Consider the following 14,842-nt stretch of genomic DNA (forward strand, 5'->3'; position numbering starts at 1 on the left):
CTACCTCACCACACGCGGAGCTGCGGAGCACCCGACTCTGCTGTGCCCGTGTGATACTGCAGAGTAGAAAGAGGCGGGGGTGATGTGAGGAACGTACCCCATAGTTTTAACTGGTGCGCCGGACGATGTAATGGAACCGTCAAGCTCGGGATTGCAAGTCCAGTGTTTAAACCGTTATGCCGTGGCAGCTCCCTCAGACAATATTATATATGCGCATATGCTTCACGCCTTATTATATATGCGTATTTGCTTTACACTTTGTGAGATGTTTGTTCGTGAGACTTAAGAAACTGTAATACATGAGACTACCGAAAGATATAAAGAATATGAGACTGCAATTAATGTGCCTCAAAGTTAAGTTTATTATGGAAAAATTATTTAAGCATGGGTCCTTTGCAGAAGAATAATGCAGCCCTGCTGACATCCTGGATTAATATCAGGCAGTCACCCATGCCTAAGTCATGTTCTTGAGTGTAGCTTTAATGTTTAAGTCTAATCACCAATGAATGCATAAATATCCTTCTATAAACATTTAATGTTATGCTTAATTCTTCCAAGATCTGCTTCAAGGGTTTATTTTTCAGATAGAATGAGCAATGAACGTTTATAAGCACAGCTAACAACTGCAGCATAGTTGATACATAAAAGACCCTTAAAGGATATTGAGAAAAGGCCCCGTGATTTAGGCAAAACTCTGCTCTAGTGGTTAAACAAAACATAACACAGGAATGCATAATTGAGCGCTACAGATTTACTCAATGGATGGATGTTTAATTGTGAAATTAATTGCACAAGACGAATGAAAGGATGCGTGTGTGTGCGTGGTCAAGTGTGCGGCGCGTGTGTACGTGTGTTTTGGTGGGAGGGGTGGCACAAAGGTTTGTGCGCGTTACTAACCTGGCAAACCGGGCACGGTTTCCAGCCAACGATAACATCAATGGGAAGTGGTGTCTAAACCTGTGCAGGACCTCAAGGTCAACTGGGCCATTAATAACTCATCAGCGCAAAACGTAAAGCTTCGGCCCCGGAGAGAGACAAAGGTGGCTTGTCGTAATATGTACCTTCAGCAACCGTACCATCTGTCGTGCCTACCCTTGGGTGCTCGCTCACAAACCCGTGCCTCCTGTAACGGCAAAAAGCGAAGGTGCGCAGCACCTGCAATTTCTTACTCGTGCCACTGCTGGTGGAAGGGTCCCCACTGGGGTCGTTATTTTGGCCTTCTCTCTTCCACGCTGGGCGTGATGCTTTGGAAATAGGTGAGAGAGTAGCCACACTTAGCGCCGCAACAGACAAGCTGCCAAAAGGAGGAATTGATGTCCCCAATGTGTGCGTGCATGCGTCTGCGCTTGTCTCCTTATATATCCGCCCCTCCGATTTTTGCACGGTTGGATTCGTACGGTGCGAAACAAGTTCAACATACATTCATACGCGATGCCCATACCTCGCATCGCCCATTCGTACTTCTGGGTGCACAGAGGACTTAATAAACTTGCACCATCGTTTCAACCGCTGTGCCGGGAAATCGAACGGGTGACCTACTATGACAAGTCCGTTGTGCTAACTATTATGCTGTATTACACCACAGCGGCATCCCTTACCCCTAGAATGCATGAGGCTAAACGGATCGTAATACGTGTGTGTGTGTGTACCGGCATTGGGGAGCGGGTAGTGTAGCGGGTAGTGTCGCGATTAGCAAGCTGCACTATGAACACGGTGATCCGGGTTCCATTCCCACTCACAGCCAACACCAGTGACGATTATCTGAATCGGTTCTGGGCCTCCCCTCGGTCGACTCGACCTCAAATGAGTACTTGGTGAGGTGTGTAAACATCGCCACTCAGGAGACAAAGGTCATGGTGTTGGCCACCCAACCCCCCCTCGTGTGCCCACAGCCGTTCTTCAGAGATGCTCCCTAGCAGCACTTGTCCCAATAGTCTGTTAAGGCTACACGGGGGGGGGGATCTTTGTCTTTGTGCCGGCAGCTGCTGGAAAAGGGTCTGGCCAGCATGCAGCGCTCCATCCTGCTCACAATGCACAGCCTCCTCAGCCAAGTGGAACTCACTGCCGCTCCCCTCAAGCACTTCAACCTTGAAGTCATGAAGGTCGTCAGCAAGTATGTCCAGGTATGCGTACTACCGGCAGGGAGATCTCCAAGGTGACACTCGGAACGGCGGTTGGCTTTTGTGTTGTTTCCCTCGTCTCGCAGTAAATGTAGGATCGTGCAGACCGAAGATATTTCGCGACCATCGCTGTTGTCTAAATTACCCACTCCCAACATCTGTCATGCTTACTCTCACCCACAGTGACTTAATCTTGAATGCACAGTAATGAGCCATATGTCTGTGTTGTGCTCCAATTTTGTTTACTTCTATAAAACTAGAAACTTTTTAAATTTTACGAGGTAAGGCCCACTGAGCTATATGGTTCTTTTTCATAAGTGACCCGCCTATCACAAATGATAGCTCAACGAAAGTGGCTCATCACGTGGACATTTATAGCGGCCAAATACTCTAAACTATCAATTTAAAACCTTTACTGTCTTCGGCAAACTGACAGCATTATTTTGTGAGTTGGCCGGCGTTCATATTGAATTGGAAATGTGCAGTCGGTCACCCGTGACGTAGCTGGTAGAAGCTGGCCCCACCCACCTTGCTCACCAATTTTGAGTGTATTTTTATCTTTAGTTGTGAGTACAATACATTTTTTACCAATATGCCTTTAACTCCTTGTCATCTGTATTGCACGTGTGAACAGGCAGTTTAAAGCTGTCGTGTTCTTACGCTGTGTGTGTATAGTCCTTGAGATGCGTAACCCTGTCCATTACTCGTTGACCCAGATCACTCTTGCAAAAGAGACTTGTCATCACTATGAGTTCTCGCCTAGTGAAATTAAGTGGAGGTAAAGGTGCAGCCCTGCACTCGCTTACTGATGCCAATGTCGGCGAGCGATCCCTCCATTCGTGGCAGTGTTCTTCATTGCAAAGCCATCGAGCCACTTGGAGCCTCCTGGTGGCCTTTAGTGCGTCCCCTTACGTGCGGCCCCCGACACAATACGCAAATGGTGAAAACACCCCTTTTCAGCCGGTGTGGCGGCCCTCCCACTGAAGATCTCTTATCGGTGATAACGGCCCCTTCCTCTGAAAATGAGTGAAGAACACTGATTTGTGGGCACGAGAGACGCTACAGAGAGCATTTGGCCTTCTCTTCCACCCTGACCAGATGACTTGAGAGGGGGTGGGAGTAGCCACACTACACCACCACATGGAACCCCTGCCGATTGATTAACTGTTTACAGCACTGGGTAAACAGGGGCTGGAGGATATAAGAAATATGCCCAATGCTGTGCCAGGAGAATGAACCAGTGACATGGTTGTTATTGTTTGACTTGCATCCCACTGGGATTATTTGCACACAGCGTTGAAATACGGTGTTTTTTCTGGAAGACTTTGCTGCTTTTTACAGGATTTTTCTGTTGCGTGCAGTCACTTGAAGATGTTTCTTGTTCATGTTTTTGTTTTGTTGCGGTTGCACCCGAGTCATGAGCCGTATAGCTCCACAGGGTTATACCTAATACATGAAACTGAAACTGACATCTATATTGCAAGTCCAATGGTTCATGTGACCATTACACCATAGCAGCATCATAGAAATAACGTATATTATTATTCTGATTATCCCCAGAGCCCACACTGGAAAGAGGCACTCAATATCCTAAAGCTTGTGGTTGGCCGATCAGCCAGCCTGGGTACCTCCAGCTCTGTTGCGGGAAATGCCTACAAGGGTCTGCCTGGAAAAACCCTGGAGTTCCAGTTTGACATCACAGAGGTGAGTGTGCATTCACGATGTCTTTGCACCATGTCGAGATCGTCGTATGCCGAGATAATCTATTGCCTCCCCGTGCTGTGAGGCACCGATATGTGGCAGTGCAGCAAGTGGGTTCAAGCGATCTTGATCAGTACATGTACTCGTGTAAATGTACAGCCATTGTTAGTCCGCTGTTGATGAGGGCCTCCCCCACACGATTTGGGTCGTGGGGGTTATTTGACCATACTTCACACCGCTGCTGGTTAGTAAGATTTTGCGTTGAGTAGAAATGCAATAGCAGTTTACTTTTTTCCACTCAGCTCTCTGTTGCCCACGACACAGCCTCACAATCTATCAGCTTTAACAGCTGTCATGCATGGGTGGTCTCCCATCCAAGCACTTTCAGGATCTTCTGAGATTGGGCGCATTCTGGGCGATGGGGGCTCCACGTCTGAATGTTTGTGTGTGCATGCATGCATGTTCATTCGTGCGCGCGTGTGTGTGCGCATTTTTCTCTCAACGGGGAGAGCGGTAGCGTGCGGCACGCTGCCTTACGAACCCAGCGACCCGAGTTCGATACCCGCTCATGGCCAACGCCAGTGACGATTATTTGAATCGATTTTGGGCCTCCCCTAGGTCGACTCAGCCTTAATTGAGTACCGAGGGCGATGTGTAAAAACATCACCACTCCGGAGACAAAGGCGGCCGGGCGTGGTGCTGGCCTCCCACCCTTTTCGTGTGCCGTGTCCAGCCTTCACAGATGCTCGCTAACAGCACTTGCCCCAACAGTCTGTTAAGGCTACACGGGGGTCTTTGTCGTGGCTCGCAAACCTCAGATCCCGATAGTTGGGAAGCGGCGGGACGATCGGTTGGGTCGACTGGGGCCGGACGGGCTCCTGCGCAGCATGGCGGTCAGCCGCAGCGTCTCCTCCGCCTCGTCCGGATCGGGAGCTGGATCCGGAACTGGGACCGGGACGTTGCTCCACGTCGGTTGGAAGAGACCCCATCTGTCGCAGGTTGGCAGGAAGCACCTAGTGGGGGACGTTTATCGCCACCATGTATAGAGTGATCATTCAGGTCAGGTCAAGGTCGTCCCTACGTTCAAAGAAGCCATGGGGAGTAGTGCTTATTTCCTCTGGAAGACTTAACCCATTAATGGAAAGTCCATGTTTCTGTGACAGGGGCCAGTTGTTTTTCTGTTATTTATTGTTATTTTCTTTGAACATATCTACGTGTTTTTACCAAAAGACCCAAGAGCCAAATAAGGCAATCGATGCGTAAGAATAAGAGTCAAAGACTTGAACCAAATTGCCACCAAGCCAGATCACTTATTATTATTCCCCACTAATCATATCTCTTCATAATAAAGGTTTTTGGGTTAGATCGCGTTATGTATAAATTTGTCGCAACCACCTGACACAGCCAATCAGTAAAAAAGTGTCACGTTGACAAAAGACAAAATAGTTCACTACTTTAGTCCACTGGTGTGTTGAAGAGTGAATCAACATAATTTACAATTTTTGAGTACGTCGTTTCACTGGTAATTACATCCAGCATGATCAGGCAATTTGCCAGAATAGTGAAGCCCTCCACCTACCCCCGGTCTTAAATCGAGCAGTATGGTGATGTCATAATTTAACCCAATCAGGTGCAGAGATCAGAGGCGGAGAGGGGGGGGTATTGTAATTATAAAATAGATTAGTAATCAATCTAGATTTGAAGTTTTTGTGACTCCAGGGATCCATACTCTTTGGTTCTTTCGGTAAAGTCACGTAGGTATAAAATAAAATAAATTAAATCACGACGTTTCGGGCGCAACACAAGCATCCGTCATCAGGTGGGACAATCACAGCAAGAAACAATTGCTGAAGTGGGCAAAGGGCTGCTGTGATAAGAGGATATATAGTAATCAGTTAATTGTTATGATTAGTTGTAATATGTATTATTTAATAACTGAACCCAAACACGATACCCAATCATGTGCAGAAATCAGAGGTGGTGGAGGGGGTCAACAGGCACATGGGAAAAAAAACATACAACATTTAAACAACGTAACCTTGTTCTTCCCCCTCACCTCCGATCAGCACATGTTCACTAGGTACAATGCGAAATAAGTTCATGCGAAAATACGAGGCATTTAAAAGGAATACATATAATGCCAGGTTCGTGTAGTTAAATGCTTCAGTGAGATACTTCTGCGCTATGTCAAATTGTTGACTTAACAGCCCCGGCCTCACGCGTTTTGCCTGGCGTTGTTTCACAGCGGAGGGTACGAGAGCGACTGGTGAACGTACTGTCCCTTTGCGGTGAAAAGGTTGGCCTGACGAAGAACCCATCTGTGAGTAGTGAACACTTGCACCCATCGTAGTGGCTCCAATTTGTTAATGTGGCCACCTGGCACTGATAAGAGCACTTGATTCATGAGTGCGAGGGTTGTAGATTTATTATCCTTGGGTCGGTGTGCAAGTCAACAGCACCTATCATGTGGTTAGATTGACCCCACCGTAGCTGTGTGCAACTCTTAACCACTGGCTCAGGGCCCCCAACGAACACGAGCGCCGTGCCCTACTCATTCGAGCAGGGAGAAAATTGGACTCTGTATGAGACCGCATTACAAGGTACACTTCAAGGTGAACTTGTTTGACCTTTGACCGTGAACTCTATGGTAAAAGTTAACATCTACAATTCCCATTCGTTGACATGAACACAAGCCCATTCGTTGACATGAGCATTAAACCATTCATGTACATGAACACATGGCCCATCGTTGACACGTGCATGCTCGGGCCTGCTTGGGGTGACTTTACAGGTGATCTTCTCGTCCGACGGGGAGCTCGAGCTGCTGGAGCAGCAGGGGGGGCTGGGCGGCAGCTGCGAGGAGGCCGGCAGCCAGGACATCGAGTCGACGGAAGACACCACCAGCGAGCAGCAGTTTGGCGTCTTCAAGGACTTTGACTTTTTGGACGTGGAGCTCGAGGACGTGGAGGTGAGGGCTGCGTTGTGTGCGTCTGGCCGACCGGCGGTATCGGCGACACATTTGGCTGGTGTGCAGTACCGGTGGGGTAATCGTGCCGCAGTGGAGTCCGCATGGGACACGTGCCCTCGAGGTGCCTGTAGGATAAAGGGTAAACAAGTAGGTGCCTGGTCTATCCATGTGAAGGTTTGAACGCTTTTTCCCCTTACAGTTTTGTCGATGATGTGTTTTCGGGTCGTACCCGAATGTTGTTTGGCACTTCTTTCGGTAAAGTCACGTAGAAGGGAAAACCGCCACTTTTTTCAAAATTTCATGCTATGGATTTCACACCTGATGATGATTGCTTGTGTTGCAGTCGAAACGTCGTGAGAATTTTATTGTTTTATATTTGTATTATTTTATTATTTCCCTTCTACGTGAGTTTACCGAAAGAACCAAGAATATGAATCCCTGCAGTCACGAAAGCTTTAAATAAAAAAATTATGTCAGATGCTTGGCTCCACGTGCCAGAAGCTTCTTCAGGAACTGCCAACATGTGGAGTGAGGCATCTCGCATTGTGCCGGACAGCACCACAACGGAACACAAAAAAAACGTCCCAGAGTGATGCAAGCACTGTTACAGTTTCCTCCTCAACCCCTCAAAGTCCGCGGCCAAGATCCTTGCTTCTCATCAGAAGTTACGACGTCTGAATGTGCCAGTTTCTATCGTCTCAAGCTCCGTAGAAACTCGTTTCAACCTCAAGTTGCTGGGTGTTACACTCGACAGACGTCTCGCCCTTTGAATCACACATCAGCGTGCTAATCCGGTGATGCGCTCACCACACCTGAGCTCCATGTGACATCGGACAAGGATGCTGCAATACCGTCGCTTGTAGTCAAGTTTCCACATTCCTTGATTATCTCAACTTCCTGCTGTACCGAGTCAACAATCACCTTGGCAAACGCCACCAGCGTCTCAAGAACACCCTCATAACCAGAACCGTTTGCCTGGCCCCCACGTCTTGCGAGCTCTTTAAATCCTTTGAAGTCGCTCTGCACTGGTTACCCATGCTCGAGAGAGTCCAGATCAAGGTCCGCAAGCGCTCGATTTCATAGCAAAGAGAAACCAGTCCATCCCACCCATATGTATCATCACAAAAGCTACACTCATCTGCTATGGAGAAGTGCTGCTCTGTGTGAAATCCACTGAGCTTAGGACAGCAGAACTAAGGTTTTGCATCTGCAGCCTCGTGGTCTGGAACAGTATGTGGCAACTTAAGTCAGCTCAGCCTTGACAATCGGTGCTTTTTAGACCAGACTCAAAATGTTTATAGCCTCTTCTGTATAGTTTAATTTAGTTACATTTTCTCAGTGTCATTCAACTTATGTATCCCGATGTCTTTCTGACTACGGCCAGTGATCATACTTTGGATGCACCGGCTCCTGTCATGGGAAAGTGGAATGTTGGCGACTGAGCATCAAGAATCAGACGACCACTCTCCCACTGTTTGTGCAAGGAAACACTTTGGCTTACTTTTGCTTCGTTCGATGCTCACATTAAAAGTAGGTTATGAATCACAATATGTATTTATACTGGAGGAATTCGATGAGCTATAAAGCTCTTTTGCACAGATGTCTAGTAGTTTTCACAGACGAAGGCCATAGCACGGGTGGGGCGGGGCGGCTGGAGGCGCAAAGCATCCCGCTCGCAGACCCCGCGGCGATCCTGCCCGTCCCGAAAAGCCTGGTCGCGGCACACCGCCATGCGAGTTGGCCAGCCTTGGGTTGTAATGCATAGAAATTCCACCATTGCTTATGCGCCGGTCAAACATGCATTGCACAAGAGGAATTCTTGAAAGCCACAGCAAGGAATGGAGCAAGTCAGAATGACGGGGGACTAAACAACTCTCACAGTCGATAGGACGTTCCCACCCACACTCGCTGTCAGATTGAAACCATTTTCACGATGCATATGAAGGCAAGCATGTTTGCAGCGTTATTTACCCGCAAACGCACTGGGATAGCCCTGGCAATCTCTCACTTGTGCGTGCTACATACTCGGTTTCATTTATCCAACGACGGTGTTTTCTACCAGATTCCACTTGTGGTATTTCTTTAACAAGGCGTGCTGGCCTGTTGCTGCCAACCTGTCGAGTCGTATAGATTATTTTAAGCCACATTTCCCAATATTCTACGGTCTCCATGCTTGAATAAGCATTGAATAATGTTCATCTCCATTGAATAATTTCATCTCCATAGGTGGCCTTTAGCCAATGATGGAAATTACATTCCGAAGGCGTAATCATCGATGATTATGAGTATTAATTTGCAGGGACCAAATTATAGAACAAACAGAGAAATTCATATGGGAAGTCAAACATTATTTGAAGCCTATAATTCAAGGCAGTGAAATGGACTTTAACGAAAAGTACTCTTCTAGATACTTAGATTGTATCTATACTTGTGTGTGTAGTCTTATTTTTATGCGCAGCACTTTGAGATAATTCTACATGAAAGGTGCTTTATAAAAGAGTGGTTCTTATTATTATAGATACAGTTAGCCACAGGATGTCTGCTACGGCAGAAACACGCTCTGACAGAGTTTTGAAAGAAATGTTGGAACAATTATATTTTGGCTGGTGAAATAATTAATTTAATTGCAGCTGCAACTGAACAAAAAAGTTGCACTAATATAATAAGAGATTTGATCCAAGAGGGAATGGTGCACGACGACGACGATGACGACGACGACGACGATGATCATGACGATGACCTGGGAACACTTGTGGAGGGACATGAGCAGGATTCAGTTTCTCAAAGAATTGGATGTGGTCGATGCTCGGTTCCATTTGGGCCGTTTGTTTCACTTCCTCGTTTCCGTAATAACGCGGTCCCTTCTCTCCTCGCTCCCGCTGACTTGCAGGAGCTGCAGGTAAGCTCACGTTTCGGTCGGCCGTCTAGTCGCAAGTGATGCATGCTTTCTGCCGAGTTGCGTTTGTCAAAGTGCATCTGTCACGCTGTCCCCCGCCCCCCCCCCGTGTTATGTTAACTGCCTCCGCGCTTTCAAGGTTGGTTCGTGACGTCACCATACACGTTAATTAGATGCAGTCCGCGGCCACAAGCGTTGGCGAGTGACGTGCTTGCCATTGAATCGGTTTGACACTGTCAGGCGTTCAAGTAATGTTGATTTACTTAACCACACCATTAGTCTACAGTAAAGAGTAGGTCATGGCATGGTGGTTAAAGGTAAAGGTGCAGCCCTGCATTATATTGCTGAAGCCACTGCTTTGTGAAGTGGAAGGGCCTTCACTAGAGGGAGTGCTAGAGAGCCCCTCTATGGCGTATTTTGGCCTACTTCTTCCACTCGAGGCAAAAGTCTTATAGAAGGAGGGAGTACTCGCACTTTACCCCACCACTTGTGACCTACTGATCGACTGTCATTGTGGTATCATGGTGACATAGGGGTAGCAAGACCAAAATGTACGTATGTATGATGAAGTTGTTTCGCACCATACGTAGCAAACCGTGATAATCTGAGGTGGCATTTTTTTCCGCTTTATCAATGTAAATAGTTGTTATTGTTGTGATTACAATTAATGAGGGCCCACCCCTCCCCCGCCAGTGCCCTCTCACCGTCGCGTTTCTGCCCTTTGCGCCCTTTTACTCGGCCGCAGGGCGAGAGCGTTGACAACTTCAACTGGGGCGTGCGGCGGCGCTCGCTCGACAGCATCGGCAAGGACGGGCCGCCCGCTGCCCAGGAGTCCAACTTCGCGGGCTCCACGCCCAGCCTGCACCGTCTCAACCCCGACGACACAGACGAGTCGAGCGAGGAGGATCAGCTGACCGTCAGCCAGATCCTCACCCAGTCGCAGGTGCGTGGCACTCGCAGAGAGAGGGCCTTGTTGTTTTTGTCGCGCTCGATTTTGCTCGAATCATCGGTGCTTCAGGGGGCTCTTCCGAGGTGGATGACGGACCAATAAGTGGTGGCTGTGACAATGTGAACCTTTTGACTTCTACTATTATCTACTTTGGACAGAATTGTTATTTCATAGAAAACCTTTTTTTTTTGCAGTTTATAGAGGCACAATGTCTGGTGCTTGGAACAAATAAACATGGCTCTTTACCCTTTGGGTCTTTCAGTAAAAAAAGCGCCTGCCCCCACGGGTTGCACGGCACTCACCCCGTCATGTCTGCTTTGTGCTTCACAGTTGGCGCATGACTTGCCCGGAGAGGACGTCTCTTATACTCAGCAAACAGATGCACAGAGCAGCGATCTTGTGGCTAGCCTGCTTGGGCATGAGGTGGGCGATCAGTGGATTGGATAGCTTTCTGCTTGGGCCTCTATAAACTCATTACCCTATCCCTTCCTATCTGTGTTTGTGTCTGTTTGTGTAAATTCTCTTCCGTGTATAAACACGCTCCTTTTTGGGTGTTCAGGGCTGTGCATTTGGGAAGCTTTGCAGATGAACTTTTGATTTGCTTTTCTTTTGCATAATCTAGGATGCATTTTTCATTATAATCTGTGAATATTACGTGTGACGTGGGGAGTCCCTTAAATTGCCTTCAACCTGCATGCTGGAAAAACTTGAATTCTGCACAGCTTTTTTTTTTGCGCACTCTAGGCTGTTCCAATTATGAAATTCGTAGTTTGTTAAAATATGTACGTATCAAATTGACTGAAATGTGACACATTTTAGTGTAAATGTAATAATCACCATTGCATTGTGCCAAAAGCAATGTTTTTAATTAATGTTGCCAATTGTATTTTGAAGTAATATATCTGTTATTAGGTGTTAAACAAATATGCCATGGAGCCAAAACATATAGCCATGCGCCTTTAATTCACCCTCGGCTGTTTAAAAATAACCCAATCATATCTTCAGACTTTGGTCTCTGGGATATATTTTTTTTGTATGCATGCAAACCCCATGCATAAAGGGCCTAGAATGAGGGTCGATCAAAAGCTATTGCCTACCTCTTGATTTTCCCTCGGGTGGTGGTTCTTTGTAATCGATACAAATCTTGCATAACTCTGAGCTTGCATGATTGGTGCAAAAAAAAAGCTAGCCAGCTGCATTTGCAAACGAACCTCTAATCGACCCAATGAAGACCTGAAGCTACAGAATTTTTCTCCAAAACCTGCAACTTTCAACGAAGCCCTCTGTAAAGGTTGGTATTGTTTAATCCACGCCATTTTTGCTTCTTTCAGTGCTGCCCAGATACATTTTCGGAGTTGCATGCTCAAACAAAATTGGAATCGAACTGGGAGCTTGCATGACTCGGCATAAAATGATTGGGTTGTTGTCTTTTTTTATTTACCCTTTTAAAATTGGCATAGATTGTACACGTTGAAGCTTTAAAGTGCTAACGAAATGCTATGTTTTATTCAGCGACGTACTGTCAAATATAGGGTGGCTGAATGGCCTAGCAGTTGGCATGCGAGCCAATTGAGTCTGTTTGCATGGATATGCTATTTTTATTTCTGCAACTGCCCATCAATTTGTGGAGGAATGAGCACAGTAGTCTTTTGTTACGGAAGCTGCCTACGTCATTCACCATGAGGTTACCATGTGCCAGAAATTCTAAATGGGGGGAGAAAAAAAATCTCCATTTCTTCCTGCCCTATCAAGCTATAGGTTGACGTTCCTCTCTGTCAGCAGCCCTTGGGAAGTGGTAGAAATTCCACATTATCATGACATGGGCCAGTCTATCCATAGGTTGCCTGTAGTTGGCTTCCACGAAAATGGTGCTCATATAATTAGCACCAGAGTTTGAATGGGTCGGATCCACTGCGGGTTTGCACTCACAATCTTCTAATTGTGAATCAAGGACATTTGCCAAAATGCCACCCAGCCCAATTAATTGTAATTGATTGATATCAAAATAAACTAAATATGATAGAAATATAGCATGCGAGCTTACAGGCTTATTTTAATCTTCTCTTTCTTTAAAGCTTTCGGTGTGATAAATGAGGCAGTGCCTGTTTAACGTTCGGATATTCGAGCTGGGTTAAGGAAAGATAAAGTGTTTGTGTATGTCTGTTTCTTTGCTTTGTGAGTAATGCAAGCGAGCCTAGATGTGTGCATCGATTGCGGTGCTCTTGTTTCCAAAGCTTGTTTGTACGCATGGCACACATTGCAAGTGTGGGGCATAGCGTTGGTGCAACAGCACTGCCTTTGTGTGTAGTGTGTGGGTGTGCCCTCATTAATCAAGAGGATCTTCAGTAGCTCGCTGTTCAAAAACACGCGCTTGCAATCGGATGGTTACATGTTCAAATCCTACTCGGGTGTATACTTGGTCCATCCCTCTAAGCTCATGAAATGAGTGCCAATTTGTGGGAAGTAAACATTAACTTTTAATATTCTATGATTCTTTTGGTAAAGTCACGTAGATAGAAAAAATAATAACAATAAAATAATAAAAATAAAGTAAATAAAAATATCACGACGTTTTGATCGCAACACAAGCGGTCGTCATCAGGAACAGGGAGGTTAGCTTCTGAGGGAAAGCTGTTTATAAAGGTTTAGAGATGGGCGGGGCAGCTAATGTTAATGTAGGAGAAGGCTCCGACACCGGCAGTAGGTCTACACCAATCAAAGCATTGCACCTCGCTCCACACACCCACACTGCTGACGTGGAGGTTGACAAGAAAACACAAATCAAGTCATGACCCAAAGTGGTTGATGACATCTTTACAATGATTGCTCAGTCTATAACTTTTAATTTACACCACTGGCTCAGGGCTACCTATGGGGATTAGTACGAGCCCATGCTCATTTGGGCAAAAAGACAATTTTATTTCCTCGACCTCACCCTGGGATAACTTTCCCTAAGGGAATACTTGGCGTAGAAGCATAAACTGATCTCGAGCACCATGTTGTGCACAGTCAACATTGGTCATGTGTTGGAGAGATGGGCCCCTGCCATAGGATTCAAAGAATTTCCACTGGCCACCTTTTTGTGACCAACAAAAATGAGTGAAATCCCTTTTTTCTCATTTGAGCGGGGAGACAGTTCGACTTTTTTTCAACTGAATTGGCATTAATGGATAGCCAGGAGAGGGATGGCGACAATGGTCATGTTTGTACGTACATTGAACTTCTTTCACGCCGTACGTGCTGATCGGAGGTGCGGCGGGGGGGGGGAATCGAACGAACTAATTAAACGCGGAACCTCTTGACCGCAGGCGGCCTGCGACGACGCCTGCGATAAGGCCCAGCGGGAGGAGCAAGCCGTGGACAGCGAGGAGTCCCTCACCGCCCAGCCCACCGTCTTCTTCCTGTGCGACGGCGATCCCGCTGACGACATTACCGACAACCTCCTCGCCTCCCCCCACTCCGACGACGGCCGCGATGACGACGATGAAAGCCAGTCGGTGCAGTGGAAGTGAGTGCACGCGCCTGTCATGTTTGTTTATAAGTCCATTGTCTCTCCTCTGGCCACTATGGTCTGAAATTCCACACAAATCTCTCATTGTTCTCTACACCAATCCCCCCCCCTCTCTCTATTTAAGGCCTCGACATAGAGGCGCTGTCTCTCTGTTGGTCTATGTTGTGTCTCTCTGTGTGTCTCTGTGTTATCTCTCTCTGCTTGTGTGTATGTCTATGTGTCTCCATGTCTGTGTTTTTTCTCAAATTTAGCAATCTTTGGAAGAACGTAATCAACCTGGTAGGGTGTTGACTGTTGTGTTAGCCGACTCTCTGTGTTGTATTGCATTATATTTCCAAGTTTACTATGTTTGTTTTCTCATTCATTCTTACCTGATGACGGTTGCTTGTGTTGCAATCGAAACGTCGTATTCTATTATTATTGAATAAATTTTCTTTCTACTTGACTTTACTGAAAGAACCAAAGAGTAGTGTTACTCATGTGAAGTGTGAGAGGTGGCATTCGCACACCACCATTATGTAACCGTCAAATGTATCTCTCCTCCTTTATGATAATTTTCTTTAAACCACATGTGCTCGTAATTCGCATGTTCCACTATCAGGTTCACCCCCTCTGACATAAACCTTGCTTGAGTCACGTTGCTTCAGCGAGATTGTTTAGACGTGAAACCGATTTCATGTGTGTATACTCTCCCCCC

General features: G+C 46.6%; 1 protein-coding gene across 10 annotated transcripts in view; it reads left to right on the plus strand.

Annotated features, from left to right (window-relative positions):
* LOC144722608 (protein furry homolog-like) overlaps nt 1-14,842 on the plus strand; it is a 268,927-nt gene that overhangs the window by 236,842 nt on the left and 17,243 nt on the right. For 8 of the 10 annotated variants that reach the window (XM_078600842.1, XM_078600843.1, XM_078600840.1 and 5 more), the window contains 8 exons: nt 1,983-2,123; nt 3,681-3,824; nt 4,640-4,819; nt 6,067-6,141; nt 6,613-6,789; nt 10,431-10,628; nt 10,965-11,057; nt 13,943-14,142. In XM_078600842.1, coding sequence (XP_078456968.1) covers nt 1,983-2,123; nt 3,681-3,824; nt 4,640-4,819; nt 6,067-6,141; nt 6,613-6,789; nt 10,431-10,628; nt 10,965-11,057; nt 13,943-14,142 — 1,208 coding nt within the window. Of the gene's footprint in view, nt 1-1,982; nt 2,124-3,680; nt 3,825-4,639; nt 4,820-6,066; nt 6,142-6,612; nt 6,790-10,430; nt 10,629-10,964; nt 11,926-13,942; nt 14,143-14,842 lie in introns of all 10 variants that reach the window. The other 2 variants (XR_013586071.1, XM_078600838.1) reach the window with 2 other exon arrangements.

Source organism: Lampetra planeri, chromosome 15 (assembly GCF_965212315.1).
Source record: "Lampetra planeri chromosome 15, kcLamPlan1.2.h2, whole genome shotgun sequence".
Classification (NCBI taxonomy): Eukaryota; Metazoa; Chordata; class Hyperoartia; order Petromyzontiformes; family Petromyzontidae; genus Lampetra; species Lampetra planeri.